Consider the following 15,970-nt stretch of genomic DNA (forward strand, 5'->3'; position numbering starts at 1 on the left):
TGGAAGTAAGCCTTGCCCCATGTTTTCTTTCATTATTTCACTGCAGTCCAACAAGCCCCAAGCAGGTGACACATCTGATGCGAGGCTGCTACCCTCACTGTCTTTGCCAGGCTTTTGACAACCAGTGTAATGCATTGGACACATTTACAAATGATTATATGGCACCTGAGAGGATGCGGTTTATGTGACGCAGTCCAAAACCACATGTATATCTTACTAAAACATAAGAACACAAGTAAGGGAGTTCATGCTAGAACTGGTGCCATTGGCTTTACCTTTTCGTAATAACAAAACTGTGCAGGCAGCGAGGTATTCAGCTTCATCAGTAAGATCAGGGAAATACTTAGATATAAAGAACCACAATTAATGAGTTCAGACCTTGGATTCCCATCAGTGAAGCAGGCATTGCCTGAGAATTCAACATCCTTCTTGTCAAACATACCCAATTCTGAACACGAGAGAGGGCCGATACCATTTACAATTGTATGAAAAAAGCAGTTTTGCTGGCAAATCCTTGTCTCCTTCCTCCACAACACAAAGAACGCAGTCACTATTTTACTTCCCCTCTCAATCCTTCATTTACAGACTCAAACACACCCCAATCAATCCCAAAAGACACGCTGTTTACAAGTGCTATTGTGAAATAAAGTTATAATGTAACAAATTCAAATCTCAGTGTATTGTTCAGTGAGCATCTGGTGAAGCACAAATTAAATATTACAGAGTTTGTTTCTGAATTATAAAAGTATATTTTTTATGATGAATGAACTGGTGTGGACCTCGAAAAGCAGTAGCCTCTGAAAGCAAGCTGAAGGATCTGTGAAAGGAAAGGCTCTTTGCTTGTTTAAAAAGATGCCAACAGTTACAGGAAGCAGTCTCTGAGAGTCAAAGTAAAGGCTTCTTCAGTCAAATATACACCGCAAGGCTCTAATTCATATCCTTCCCTGCTACACTGCTGCAGACGATGTTACGCGCCCATTAACATGCCCATAAAATCTGATCCATTCTGAATGGTGATGGGAGCTCCAGCGCTGTTGTCCACAAATATGGAGGTGTACTGGCCAGCCTGCAGAGAGAACAAGAGGGAAAGGAAAATAGCTGACACTTCATCCCAGCATAAAAGGAGGAAAAGAAAAAGCTTTTCGCTACCATGAGCTAAGCACAGGAACCTGCTGCCCTTTTCTGTGGCTCCTAGGAACAGGATCTGACCAAACATTTTTACTGCAGCACTACAGCTTTGACTCGGTGGAAGAAATTTTCTGTAGTGAAACTGTGTTATAGGTTTATTACTTAACTAGACCCTTGCTGCACTAGCATCTTTTTGGGTGATTAGTCAAGTGGCCATCTGTGCTTCAGATTCCCTTCTATGCAATGGGAAATACAACTGCCATCTTGACAATGCAAGGGGAGATTTGAGAAAGAAAAATATTTACTGTCATTTCTTAGAGGGGAGGTTACTTCTGTGGCTTAAGATCAGAACGTGCAACACAAGTCTGGCTTTTGTTCCTGCCACAGATTCACCCTGGTTACCCCAGGTAAAGCATTTAACTTCATTCACCTTAGAAAGAAGGTTAATAAAAACTTCCCCACCTCCTGGTGAGAATTCAGCCTTGCCAGTAAATAACTCCACAGCCTGCCAAGCAAACTAGCACAGCGACTCCCAGTCTGCATGGGCTTACCTGCAGCTGCAGCAAGCCATGCACATAGATAGTGAAGATTTTGCTGTTACTTTCCAGACCAGCAATGACTTCCAAAGACCTGAACAGTAGCAAAAGAAAAATGAACGGGTTAAACACCTAAGGCAGTCACAACAGTTTTATGTGGAATGACAATAGTGTCATGACCTCCCTAGAAATAGGGCCTGGTGGTTCTAGTGCCCATCTGCAGTACATAGGTGGCCTGTTGACTTGATTCTAGCTGTAATCAGCTGCCTTGAAAAGAGAACAGTCCTTGTCCTCACTGTAGCACCTAATGGGAGACCTACAGAGCATACAGGACTGTGAACGCAAACCTCAGCTGGAGGCAGAAACTGGGAGCCACCTTCCCTCACAGAGGCCTTTCTCAAGGTCCTGTGATCTCTATCCCTCACTGTTGAACAAGGGCTAAACATGCCCTCTAGGTTTATCTACATATTAGTTGTCCTAGTTTGTTGATCACCGCAATAGTTTTTACTCTCGTTACTCTGCAAAGAGGTATGCATTCTGCCAGTAACAGTTCATTCATTTTCAAGGTATGAAAGGCCTGTTTCACCTTAGCAATGTATGTAGTCAGCCTATGCAAGAACATCTTCTGCAGCTGCAAGCTGCTTTGGGAAAACATTCACATCAGGGGTCACATACAACCAAAAAAAAAATAAAAATTGTGCTTCAGTTAAAATTCAAGGGAGAGCTCCAGATCACCCCTCAAGCCCTGTCCATTTCTAGTATCATGTTCTCATAGCCATCATATTCCTTGCAGTAGCAAGATGTAGGACAGCTGCTCTCTGTAGCACCCTCTGTTTACAGAACTCTAACTCAGCTCCTTTGTAGAGGATTCAGGGTGGAAGGAGGTGCCTGAGACATCAACAATCGAACAACCCATGTAAGCTGAGTTCCAAAGCAACACGAAAGCACAGAGCTCCATGCCTGGCTGGTTCTGTAATCTGCCTAGCCAGTGGTAGCAGATCTAGCTGTTTTCCCAAGAAAACCAACCCCTTTCCTCCCTTTTTTTCCATGAAGTGGTGGTGATGAAACCTAGCAAGTGCAAACGTGCTGCTTCCAGCCCCCTTGCAAGGAAATAATATGCATAAAAGGTAGGGGCAATTTGGCCCAGAGAGAGCAAGCCACTTGGCACCACCTTGATTGAAGAGCTCAGTCTTGTGTGTCATATCCTGCCAAAAGCCTAACTTGGGTGGGAACTTCCCACCATTAATCTCTTCTACTCCAACTGTCTCCTTTCCTCTGAGTTTCCATCTCTCTCAGCCGAAAGCCCTCAGGGCTCTTTCAGCTCCCTCAAATGAATGACTGCGTACGCTGACATCCCCAGGAAATTCCACAAGCATGGGTAGTGGCTCAGCCTGTGCCAGCAGAATGTCTGTCCAGACAGGTTCCCATCCCTCCACCCATCTTCCTTCCATGCCACAGACCAGTCATACTCTCACCCACCACTTGAGAGAGAGATGTCTCAGAGAGCCAGTGCTGGTTCTGCTTTACTCCCACTGCTGTCCAGCTCAACTCAGAGCAGCCTCGCAGGACAACCAGTCATAAATTGTGACCCTGGACAACTGATGAAAACTTCGAGTCAGACATCAGAGAGCTTTATCTAAACAATTAACATCTGGGTCAGTTCTGTCTAAGAAAAATGAGTTTTTACTGTTACTGTTCTTTGGAGAACGTAGCTATAAATTCTTCAGATGGCAAGTTAATCTCAAAACATCCCAATAAACCTGCCTGGGCTGTATCTGACAAAAAGGTTGTTCACACACCCCAGCTAGAACCAGAACAATTTTCCAGGAGCTTTCAGCTAAAAAGACCTGCAACGAAGAAGGCACAGTAGCTTCCATGGCCCACAGGGAAGCTTCCTATTCAGATAGCTCTTGTGCTTGCATTTACCAGAACAAGGAAGCAAGACTAAAGCTATGTTGAAAGCAATCAGAGAAATGACATCCATTCGTAGTAATATTACTGTACGATTGACTGAATGGACAGCAAAGGAGAGAAAGAGATAGACAAACACTGTCCTTGGAGACAGAAGTGAGCTGTCCAGAAGAAAAACACTTTGTTCTCTCTCAGATGCCTTAATGAAATCAGTTGGGAGCTTGGGGGATCATTAGGAAGAAAAACTCACCACTGTTACTTTCATTTATTTTGCAAAATGGTTTAAATGGAATTTAGATTTTCTGTATGACTCTGTAACTGAAGACAATGTAGAGTAGAGATCAGGATGGGAGAACAGCTTTTCACTCCTGGAGATCTGCAGGATCAATTTCACTTTTAAATCTTCTTAGGTGGCTTCAAAAATCTCACCCACTCATTCACTCAAATCTTTATTGAAATACGATCAGGTCAACACCACCAACTGGCAATATCTTTCCACATCCCAATGGGAAATATCTTTCCACATCCCAAAAGCATGTAGGAAAAGATTCTGTGGAACTCGCAGTCTTTGTTCATGGGGAATCCAAGGGCTAGGGGCATAAGTCCTGCTCTTGATGAAATTGTTAAGACAAGAGGAGATTGTTGTAGGTGAAAAGAAAAAAAAGCACCAATGCTGAAGAAAGAAAAAAACCTGATTATTTGAATCTGACTGGATGTTGCCATGCAGAGTAAAAGGACAGGAATAGGGATCTGCACTGTGCAAAGACAATTTGTGAGAGCTACTCATAAGAAGGACAGTAACATTCTGCCCTACTCGTACTTGTTCCACCCCTGTGATGAAAGGCCTGGGCTGTCCCAGGATCACGCACTGTCAACACGCATCCCAGATTTCAAGATCAGGCTGAGGTTCATTCTTAGCATGATCTAAAGGAATTCTCACAAGTGCCAGAAATTAAACATCCCCTAAGTTCTGCAGCTTAGCAGAATACAAGGCGTCCCTTCAAGGGGCAAGAAGTTACACCCTTCTTCTTCTTCTGCTCACGTTGTGACTGCAGCCAGTCTGTCACTGCCGCATTTTCAGTGCTGCAATCACAGCAAAGACTGTTATAAAACAATCTACAACACTGAGGACATGCCAGATGCTCCAGTCAGCAAGCTCCTTGACTTCCCATCAGGTCAGTGGGTGCACAGCTCCCTCTTACCTAGTTAGTAACGGGTACTCCAATACCAATCAAGTCTTTTCTACTGGCCAATGAAACCTAAGAAAGGTTTATTTATTATATGAAGCTCCATGTCAAATTCACCCGCCCATAAAGCCTCTAAATTGAAATGCCTGTGGAGAGTTCAGTCCTATTTGCAGCACCCATGCAGCAGGGAAGGCAAGGGCTGAAGCAGCCAGTCCAGCAGCAAACTTACGGGTTTGTGGGTTTTAAGTTGCACCCATGGAGGCGTTTTATGGATATATTTCAGTGGTGCTATTGAAAGGGTGTTGCTACAGCTGCAAGCAGGGCAGAGCAAATCTGTACAGCCCTGTACAGGCATTTTTCCTCCTGTGACAAGGACCCAGCCACAAGTAAAGGTGGTGGCCATTCTGTGCAAGCAGCATTGCCCTCTGCTGGGTGCAATTCAGCCCAGCCCAGGGGCTCCCCAGCCCCTTCCTCCAAGCCAAGCTTGTCAAACTCCTCCTGAGCAAGCAGGCCTTCTCTGAGACACAGGGCACCTGTATGTTGCAACTGAAAGGATGACAGAAGCACAGCAAACAAGAGCAGCCAACAGCATGCTGATGCCATGTCCCACTGCATAAAGAGCAATAGCCAAGGGTGGCATGGCCTAACAAAAGCATTTCTTTACCAGAGTTTTGCTAATGGATGTCAGCAGAGGAAAAATAAGGATGGTTATCTGAGCAAGCTCCACAAGGCAGCTGACGGCTGTGAGAAGGTATCATATACCTCTATACAAGCCCTGCAACTTTCTGCCTGAGGACCCATTCACCTCTATTTCCCACCTATTCATTCTCCTCATCACTCCAAAGCTTCCATGGCAACACGAGTGAGATGCTGTGATCCATTCAGGACCCAGCTGAAATTATAAAAATTGAGCTAACCACCTCTGGCATGAAATTAAAGTGTTTCACTCTGTGTTTATGATAGCTGAGCATTCAGCACCTTTACCTACACCCAGTTTCAGCTGACTTTATTTACAATTCTCTCAATGTGCACAATATTTAGCTATTTAGAGTAATTAGCACTGAAAGGTTAAAAATCAGAATAAAAAAAACCCACATAAAATCTAAGGGCCAGATGGAATCACTCTTTGGAAAAGTTCTACAAGCAATTATCATACAAAATTCACTGTTGGTGAACCTGATTTCCACAGTTCGTTAAAACATTGGCTCATATGAGAAAAATAATTGCCAAGACAGCATTGCAGTAACTCACGTGTATCGGTGGCACAGAGATTCAATGCAGATCAACACTCGGACATTATCTCTGGCTCGGAGTTGGACTTTACTCTTCAACTCACTGTGGTCTGGGGAAAGCAGTGGAAGAAATATAAGCACTTTCACAACATAGGAGATCACCAATTGCTGGCGTTTGGCATAACAGGGACACCAGTAACCTTGTGACTTCTGTACTGGGTTTGCGTGGCAAGGTTTTGGTAGCAGGGAGGCTGCAGGGGTGGCTTCTGTGAGAAGATGCTAGAAGCTTCCCCCATGTCCGACAGAGCCAACGCCAGCTGGCTCCAAGATGGACCTGCTGCTGGCCAAGGCTGAGCCCATCAGCAACGGTGGTAGCGCCTCTAGATAATGTATTAAGAAGGGGGGGGGGGGAAAACCCTGTGCAATTGCAGCCAGAGAGAGAAGTGAGAATATGTGAGAGGAGCAGCCCTGCAGACACCGAGGCCAGTGCAGACGGAGAGGAGGAGGTGCTCCGGGTGCCAGAGCAGATTCCCCTGCAGCCCATGGTAGGGCAGGCTGTCCCTCTGCAGCCCAGGGGGGCCCACAGGGGAGCAGATCTCCACCTGCAGCCCAGGGAGGACCCCACACTGGAACAGGGGGTGCCCGAAGGAGGCTGTGACCCTGTGGGAAGCCCAGGCTGGAGCAGGTTTGCTGGCACGGCTGGTGACCCTGTGGGGGACCCATGCTGGAGCTGCCTGCTCCTGAGGAACGGCAGGACATGGGTTTGGGTCACGGTACCCAAGGGAGAGGTCACTGCAAAAGGCTGCCATTGCGCATGCTTCAAATCAAACAGGACCCAGAGAGTTCTCCAGGACTCCTTCCTGCACGTCTGAAGCAGTACAGAAAAGGTTTCTGCGGACAACACTCACCAATGTGGACATTGGCTGAAAACTGGTAGATGCCAGACACAGGTGCTGTGAAACGTCCTGTTGCCAGATTTAATCCTGTCCCGCGGAGAAAAGCTCCTTTGGCCAGAGGCTGGAAGGTAAGAAAAACAGACCCTGAACAAGAAGATTCAACAATTAAAATTTGCAAGGCTACTGCCTTATCCCCCAGAACACACCTTCCAGAAGGTTTCTCTCTCAGCATTCAATGCCCACAAAAGGCAAAATAATCATATGAGGCCTGAAGATGCCCTTTTTGCTCACTGCTGAACTCTACTAACTCATCATGACTGCGCTTACTGCATTCCTGTTCTCTGCTGGTCCTCGTGACCTCTAGCCTCCACTGATGTTCCAATACACAAGATCTCGCTTTATGTGAGTCAAGAGATCCCTACTACTCCCAAAGACTTCCTAGATGGGGCCAAGCAGTGTCCCCAGGCTTAAAAACCTGGAACCTTATACACTGTTTTTGCGATACAAGCACAGAGGAAACAGTCAGATAGGTCTCCAGAGGTTTTCTACCTTTAGGTCGAAGTCAGATGGCGTTGATATTGTTAAAGAACAACTGCTTGGATTCTTACAGATTCCATGCTTAGTTTCATTTTGTTCTAGCTTTAGATTCTACAGAATGGGCAAAAACCTAGTAAAACAACATGCAGCTTCTCTTCATGGCAAGGAAGCAGTCTTAAGTCAAACTCGCAGCAGATTATCTGACTCAGACTAAAATAAACTCTGCGAGAAATGTTTATTGTTTGTTTTGGCCTGCCTCACATGAATTTGGCTAGAGCTGGGGAGAAACAGGATTGGCTTCAATGGGCCAAGAAAGCACACTAGTCAGACTCTGCTTCCACCACAAGGGCATTCTGCGCAATGTGAACGCATTCCCATGAATGCTGTCCTGAGAGATTTGCCCCACACTCATCTAATGGGACAGAAGAGCTGTCCAAATCTGACTGTAAAACCTGACTCTGTAAAGGCACGCACACTGCTATATCCCCCAAACAAATGCATAATTGAGTGATCTCAACAACCCAGCATTTGAGTATGCTTTCCAATGCTAGATGATGAAAGGGGCCTTGAGACGTAGTGAACAAATTTGGAGCAGTGGTGCCACAGGTGCTATTGCACTAAGAACAAATGTAGCAAAACATTTTTGTTCAAGTACCAGAGGAAGTTAATTACCTCCCCATTCTGGTTCATCACAGCCAGAAATTGCCAGCTTTCACAGTGCAGGGTAGGAATAATTTATTTAGCTTTCTCTTTGAAAGGAAGCAAGGCTGTAAATATTTGGGTCTGACAGTATTTGTGTAGAGTTACTGCACGGTAGGAGGAGTGAAATGACTAACCTGCCTTTATTCAGCAAATCTGAGGCAAGGCTCACAAAAGACAAATTCCCAGTCCTTATCTACTAAGCCCTAGCTGTAGTCTTAACTTTCACAGAACTTTACTAGAAATGTTTCACATATGCATATGGTGGTGAAAATACATCTGTGAGCTACAGCAGTGGCATTTCTTATAAGATTACATATGTATAATGCGAGAACAGTAATAATGAACTGCAGAACAACTACATTTCATACAACAATTTCTAAGTCTTGATATTTATCAATGTGCACTGATGTGTGCCTATGTGCACATATATACACACAAAAGGAGCTCTATTTTCTTTATGTATACACACATGGACAATGTGACAGCTAACCTAACAACAGAGGCTATGGAAGGAGATTGATTCCGTTCTTATGCTACCACACCACCATCATTTTTGGTAATGCTATTTTTGATTTACCTCACTGAAAGCGCAGATCCAAGCCCTGTATGTGCAAAACTGTACTGCATAGTTAGTTCATTCCTTTCTTGTTACAGCTATTAGCAGAATCAGCAACATAATTCCAAAACCACTGGCTGAGCATGGAAGGCAATTTTAGGCACCAGTAAATTATCACTGATAAAACATTCCTGTTTCTTCATGCCCTCTATGGCTTTGTTATTCTTTTGCTCATAGAAATAGACAATGCAGGGAGAGGTTCTCTGGGCAAAATATTCCATTAAACCCCATACCAATGAGAGCTCCCTGCTGCATTTGCTGCCTCACAGCACCATACTCACCTAGCTGCTTCGAACACTGCAGGGATTTATCTGGGACACTAACTGCTTGCACACAGTTATTTCACTGAGCAGACTAAAAGCAAAGAAACAAGTTAGTGTCCAGCCGTTCTGCACAAACCAAGGTCAGCTTCTCTTCCTCAGTTCATCTCCTATCCCCACATCTCCCTCATACACTCCATAGTTTACTTCCAGGTGGAAAATAGGAACCACACACAGAGAATTGAAAGGTGAACTGCCAGTTTAGCTTTTCAGTGATAAACACTGTGGAAAGCAATGCATTGACTTATCTGTTATTAAAGAAAAGGATAACCTGGCCTGCACAGCAACCACAACTCACAGGGGCTGCACCAATCTCCTGAAGCAGCAAAAAAAAAATTCAACTGCCAAAGGTAGACATTTAGCTTGACCTCAAGGCACTAGAGACATCAGGACTCCTGGGATCTTTTACCATGAAAAGCACATGGGCCACCTTAACCTTGAGTGATCCGATTCCAGTGATGTTCCTGGGCCCCAGATAAATCCCACTTCCATGGCCTGTCAGAGGCAGAAGTTACTTCAATTCTTGCTGTGTAAAGTACCTTTCTGAAAGCTTCTGCAAGAGGCAATCATTAGAAACCTCAAAGCGTGAGAATCAGGAGAAAGAGGTGTGTGGAAAGGAGTATCGCATGTTTCATTGAAGACACCAAGGAAACTGTGAGACCGAGAGGAAGAGAGAGGGAGGGAACGTTCTTGGAGGAAATTTAGTATGGAAGGATGAGAAAGCCATTAAGCTCTCTCAATACTCAAGGTCAGAGTGACTTAGACACCATACTCAAATGACAGAGTATAGAAGTAATAAGCTGTTTCTCAGCACAGGTTCTTTCCACTATCTCAAAATACTTTGGGTAAGGTCCAAATCCAGGAATTAGAGTCAATTCCTATCATCTCACTGAAAAGTACCAAACCGTTGGCTTCTTCACACTATTAAACCGACAGAATGGAGAGGGGAATTTTCACTCACTCTTCCCCTTCAATTTTCAAAGACAAAGTTTTCATCTTTGCAAGAGCATCCACTGTCTCCCTCCCTGATAAATTCCCCTATATCAGAGCACAAGCTAAAACCAGATACTTCTTGTCCAAAGCTGAAATGAAAGGCTGGCATCCAGAGGCCTGCCAGCCCTCCCACATCAGCTTCAGGGCCAGAAGCAATTAGAAAGAAGCTAGGCATATGATAACAAAGCATGGGAAGCATCAGCCTACGCACTGATTGCTGAGATGTCTTTATTCACATTTTCCCTCCTAATTAATGAGGCAGCACATCTCTCTAGCCCTGCCCACACTTCAAGTACAATCTTGCCTCTGTGCCAGCACCCACAGTGCTGTCAAACCAGGCTTCCACAAGTGTATTTGGGAAAGATCCAGGAAAGCACCCTATTTAAAACATAACCACTGCCGCTAGTCCTGCAGCTGTGAGAAGTCCTGGCAGCAAAACTACCCCATAGGAAAGGATTTGCTGGACAGGATTCTTTAGAAATGGGACTCAGTGCAGCTGGGAAGAAAGCTCAGCACCTTACTGTATGGACAGTGTTAGCAAACCCTGCTGATGGAAAGTCATATTCCCTGTTCATACTCTTCAAACTCTTCTTGTCACATCACAAAAGCAACCATGTATCTGAAGGCCTTCTGCTGTTACACAGTCCTTGTGACTCCAAAGTCTAAAAAAGTCTCCTGAGTTAGAAAGTAACTATTTGTTTTTAGCTATTACTTTGCCTAACATTTATACCTCAAATTCAGATCCTATTTGCAACTGGTTCAGAAGTGGTCAGTAGAAGCTTTAATATCAAATTCAACAGCTTGCTCGTAACCATGCTAATAATGACCTACAGCATCAGACTGTTGACACAGTGGTGTGTTTACCATTATAACATGACTATAATGAAATTATATAGGTAACATTTATTAGTCTTCCATAAAACATTATGTCAAGAATTTGAGCATCATGACTGGCCCATCTAACAAAATGATGGCTCTCATCTGGGCTCACAAACCTATAACCAATGGCTCCTGTCTGCCTCTGACATTTTTCTACATCTGAACGTTACTCTGGAATTAAACAGGGTGTGCACTGAAAAAAAGAACAGATCCTTCAGACTAATGCCAAACATGGGTAAGTCTTTCTCCATCATTAACTGAAATAAAAAGTCTGACTGTTGTTTGGACCTGTGAGACAGCCCTCTCTTGCACAGACCTGTTAGAACTTCAGTAAGAACTGTAATGAGATTCAGCTGGGCTGCAAGAGAGGAGGAAAGTCTGCCTCTTGGGTTTGTCAGGAAGGAGAGGATTCAAAGCTAAACGTCCGTCATACTGCAGTTGAACTTCAGTGCTGAAATCACCATGTGAGACCCTACTTCTGTCAATCACAAAAAAGGTAGTGCTATATTCAGAGCATCTATGCCTGAGACAAGCTTCTGGGATTAGTCTGCCCTTTCAGGAAACATCTTTATCTACAGAGCCACCTAGCAGCTTTGCAGACTAGGGGAACTACAGCTGATCTACACACAATGGCTGTTGTGGAGTTGCACAGGTTCAGTCTGTAATCCCTTCTCACCGACTGGAAGTTCTGAAGTTCTACCAGAGTCTTCTTATCTACAATGACTTGTCCTTTTAGCTTGCAATGGAATGCCTCCTCTACACGTCTGTGGGGTGAAACTTCCTCCAAGGAGAGCAGGAGTGGAGGCAGCTGGCTAGGATGGGCTGAAATAGCCAGGGATGCTCGACGCTCAACGGCTTCTGAGGAGAAAAGAAAAAGTATAGGAAAATAAAGGCTTAGTTTAAGAGGCTGGTCTATGAAGCCATTAGTTATGCAATTAGACTTCTGCACTCAACTCATCAACTCAAACTAAGCAGCACTGGGGAAACATTTTTTTTTTTTTCAAGTTTTTGATTGCCAGATAGGGGAACGCTTTAAGGTAAATGTTTGCAAAGCCAGTTCTTTATCTGCCATGGTGCTTACCAAAAGAAGCAGATCACAAAAGCACAAAGCTCTTACAGTCTTTACCTTTTAATATCTCCTTAAACTCCTGCAGAAGGACTTCCCGGGTGACTTCAGCACCAGGTGCTCCTGGAGGTCCCTGGGGGCCAGGAGGTCCTGGGGGCCCAACTAGGCCACGCTATGGAAGTAACCAAAGAAAAACATGTGAATTAGGACCAGGCAATTGCACTGACAGACCAAAAATTGTCTCAGCCATGAGCCAGCTCTACAGGGCTCAGCCACATGAGGAGTCCCCTCCACTAGCAGTTCAACTACAGGCCTGATGCAGTAAATCTTAAACCGACTCCCCATCCAGCTGTGAATTCCAGCACTTGGAATCTACTCACACCTTTATGTGGGAGGATAAGCTTTGCTCAGGTAAACACTAACTGGTTCTTCAAGTATATACATACTGTGTGAAGCACAACAGGCACAATACTAAGTTTGCCACTTCTGTATCTTCTCGTATCGCCAAAGTAACATACGAGCTTCTAAACTTCTCATTCTGCCTATTTGATGATTAGAATAGCCACCTAGCCACTGTTTACACTATTAATATATATTGCTTAGACATAACGATCACTTGCATGAATGTCTGGTGTGACCGTAAAGCGCTCAGAAAAAAATGAAACAGTTTATTCAAACACCTGTAAAAGTTATCCACACATACATTAGAGCTTTAAACTAGTAGTACGAACACACAGCGGTGTTATCAATGCTACTTTGATGTATATTGTTCCCAGGGAGTTCCCGTTTCCTCAACCCAACTGCAGTAAACCTGCATGGAAGCACTCCTGCCTATTAGCTCACTGAGAAATAAAAGAAAATCATTAAAAGCATTCAAGACTGTCTAAGCAGCAGATTAAAAAGTGCATACATGATCAAGCATCACTCAGCAGATGATCAATAACTCATTAATTTGAAATAAATGACTTGTCCACATCTTGATTAATATATCCTTTGAGATACCTGGACTTTATCTAGTGGAAGAAAAAAACGTTAATTTTATTTCTACTGAGCAGAAACAAAAAAAAAAAGGCTCAGTCCAAGAAACAGCTGGTTTAAACAAAAATGAATGTTGACAGTGGAATTCACATACCTTATCTTACAAAGCATATAGTGCTTACTGCCTCAAACTTCTCCAAAATACTTTGAGAAATTAAACACAACCAAATGAAAATGCAGCACTTTCTGGGGTGGGAAGGCAAAAGCTGGAGCATACAAAACACCTTGCATATCAGCAGTAGGAAGGGAAGCCACGGTGCACATTTATTAGCTGATGGCAATCTAGCAATAACCTACTAATTTCTTGTCTTTCCCTTTGCATCTCCTTTTAGAGGTATTGCCATCATCTGGGCGGTGAACAAAGGAGATCCAGGTCCGCCGTGGATCTGTGATTCGAGGATCTGGAGATTCTAGGATCTAAAGAGAAACAAGAACAAAGATTGAGATCACTGTAACTCTTTGGCTACTACATGGATTCAGAGAATGCAAAGTTTCCAGACCAGGCTGTTGTCTGCTGCCTAAACCACACCCTTGATCCAAAAGTACTGCATTTGGGAGGACATTGAAGGTGGAAGAAAATTGGATTTTACACTTCTGTAACAAGCAATTCAGTTTGGATGATCCAGTACATTGCCACTTTTTGTCTTCATTTACAGGAGCATGGCAAATGCAGGACAGTACCTCAATCTGAGTTCTGACACAGTCTATGAAAGACACCAGCCTTTCAAAGAGTCCCATTAGAATGGGAATTTTTTTATTTATAAGTTACAAGCTAAGTCTGCCAGCAGAAATGTCCCAAAAACCAGAAGATGCTGCCCCTAAAACATCAAAATGCCTTCTCATAACTAAATGTGCTACCACCTGCAGGGCCTCCCAGCTCCCTTTGCTTAAGAAATCAGTAAGAACCAAGAGCTGGGAGCCTGTGTACCTCAGAGACCTTTCTCAAGCTGCTGAGACTCTCAGCCCTCTGACAGTCCTAATACGTGCCACAGAAAACCTGCCCAGATGCCAGAGATTGTTCACCACTGGCATCTGACATTTATCAGTGGGATCCATCAAGCCATACAGGGAGATTAAAATGTACAGAAAACCTTGAAATGCTCCATAATTTTCAAATCACAGGCTGTAGAGTGACAAATGTGCACACAGGGGGGAAAAAAAAAAAAAAAAATCACAATGAAAAACAAAGTCTATGACTGATCACTGAAAAGATGTCAATTGGCAAATGTAACTACCTTCTCCATTCCTGTGTTCTGTAAGTCTATCATAGCCATAGAGAAATTATCAAGAGAAGCTTTGACATTACAGTGCCTAGTTCTGGATCCTTCTAAACAAAGTCTGGACAGAAGAGAGGATCTGTCTTTACAAATTTGGGTCCACTTCCTATTGGACTCCCTGGTTCCCATTACTCACCTCCCAGAGGCAACCAGAAGTAAGCAATCAAATAGCCACACTGTTGTTTTAATCCTAGTCTGGGAATAACTTCTAACTTCAAATTAAAAAAAGGCACGAGAAATCCTTTGTTACCAACACCCTGCCAAGCTCTTGACAAGAGCAATTCACTGTTGACTACGGAGGTTCCAATCTGTTGACACATCGGCCTCCCAAATGTCCATCACAGTGAGGATAAAAGCACAAGCCCTCCCAAAGTTTCATGAACCACGCTTAAGTATTGAGAGCCATTAATGAAAAAGCCAGAGAGGAAAAACTGCAATGAACACTTAAAATATTTAAAACAAAACAAAAAAACCACAACCCCCCACCCTATTCCTATTGTAAATTTTTGGAATTCATTCAAGAAACCTGTTTTTTCTTCTCCTGGTGAGACAGAACAGGTACAGATCAAGAATTCCAGCAGGAAAGCAGTACAAGGCCATAGTGGGTTGAATGACATTTGAAACGATTCCTAGACCATTTCGAGTTTAGGTAAATCAATATTGATCTATCACCATTCAGGAGGAAGAAAACAAGATGGGCGTGGAAAAAGCACAGAAGCAAAGTCAGCCAACAGTGCACTTTTCAGATCTAGAAGTGTTTGCCCCGGGGGATTAAGCTCCTACTAGTCTGACAGCTCTAAGACAGTTCTGCCACAGCTCAGACACTATAGCTCTATCCTCAGTGGCCTGAACAGTCACAGTGACCTTGCAAGGCGCTTCCAATGCAGCCAAGTTAGCAAACACATCTACGTTTGCTCATTACCTGTCTGACGTGGCTCCCTAAAGCACTCACCACTTCTCAGAGAACCACACTGAGTTTTAATAATATTTCTAGTACCACTTATAAGCATAGATTTCCTTTCAACAAATAGTCTGCAGAAGCATGTAGAAAACAATTCACCTTCAGGATGCAACTAGAGCTGAGGTCCCACTAACTGCAATACATATCACTGTCTAAGAGGAATTGGACAGAAGATTGCAAATTTTCACTACAAATATCAGGGCAAGCCCATTTTGAGGGGAAAAGACCAGTCTGTGTGATCCGCTATGAAAAATCCATGCAGCATAAATTGTTTCAAAATTAAATCTTAGAAGTCTGCTGGAGTTCCAGCTTGAGGTTGTAAGGAATGTCAGTGCTTCTAAGCTGATGCAGAGCCTGGAAAGCTCGCTCTCCGGCATGCATCCAGACACATGGGTGTAGTACAAGGCACTTGTCCATACATTTCTGAGCTGATGTGATCATAACTATTTATTTCAAACAGCTTGGGTCAACAAGTGATTTACAACGGGCAGAATACGAGCAGCTCCACAGAAATCAGATGTGTTGAGAGCTGAGCAAGGATATTTGTTAAACATACATCTCAAACTCTGTGAAGCCAACTTTATCTTCTCAATTCAGCAAACAATCTTAGGTGATTTACTGCTCAGACACAACCCACTGAAAGATCTACTCCTACTGAATTGCTCTATTCAGGCAGTCCACTTATCCTCCC

At 43.8% G+C, this 15,970-nt stretch overlaps 1 protein-coding gene across 17 annotated transcripts in view; it reads right to left on the reverse strand.

Annotated features, from left to right (window-relative positions):
- Window positions 1–390: 390 nt before the first annotated feature.
- Window positions 391–15,970, reverse strand: part of C1QTNF12 (C1q and TNF related 12) — a 29,521-nt gene continuing 13,941 nt past the window's right edge. For 13 of the 17 annotated variants that reach the window (XM_035902167.1, XM_035902170.1, XM_035902168.1 and 10 more), the window contains 6 exons: window positions 13,339–13,458; window positions 12,064–12,175; window positions 11,566–11,795; window positions 6,903–7,011; window positions 6,014–6,104; window positions 3,490–4,248 (listed from right to left, as the gene is read on the reverse strand). In XM_035902167.1, coding sequence (XP_035758060.1) covers window positions 4,044–4,248; window positions 6,014–6,104; window positions 6,903–7,011; window positions 11,566–11,795; window positions 12,064–12,175; window positions 13,339–13,458 — 867 coding nt within the window. In that variant the 3' untranslated portion in view covers window positions 3,490–4,043. Of the gene's footprint in view, window positions 1,067–1,679; window positions 1,759–3,489; window positions 4,249–4,281; window positions 5,655–6,013; window positions 6,105–6,902; window positions 7,012–11,565; window positions 11,796–12,063; window positions 12,176–13,338; window positions 13,459–15,970 lie in introns of those variants that run through there. The other 4 variants (XM_009646760.2, XM_035902171.1, XM_035902172.1 and 1 more) reach the window with 4 other exon arrangements.

The sequence above is a fragment of the Egretta garzetta genome, unplaced genomic scaffold (genome assembly GCF_000687185.1).
Source record: "Egretta garzetta isolate BGI_Z169 unplaced genomic scaffold, ASM68718v1 scaffold29, whole genome shotgun sequence".
NCBI classification, from domain to species: Eukaryota; Metazoa; Chordata; class Aves; order Pelecaniformes; family Ardeidae; genus Egretta; species Egretta garzetta.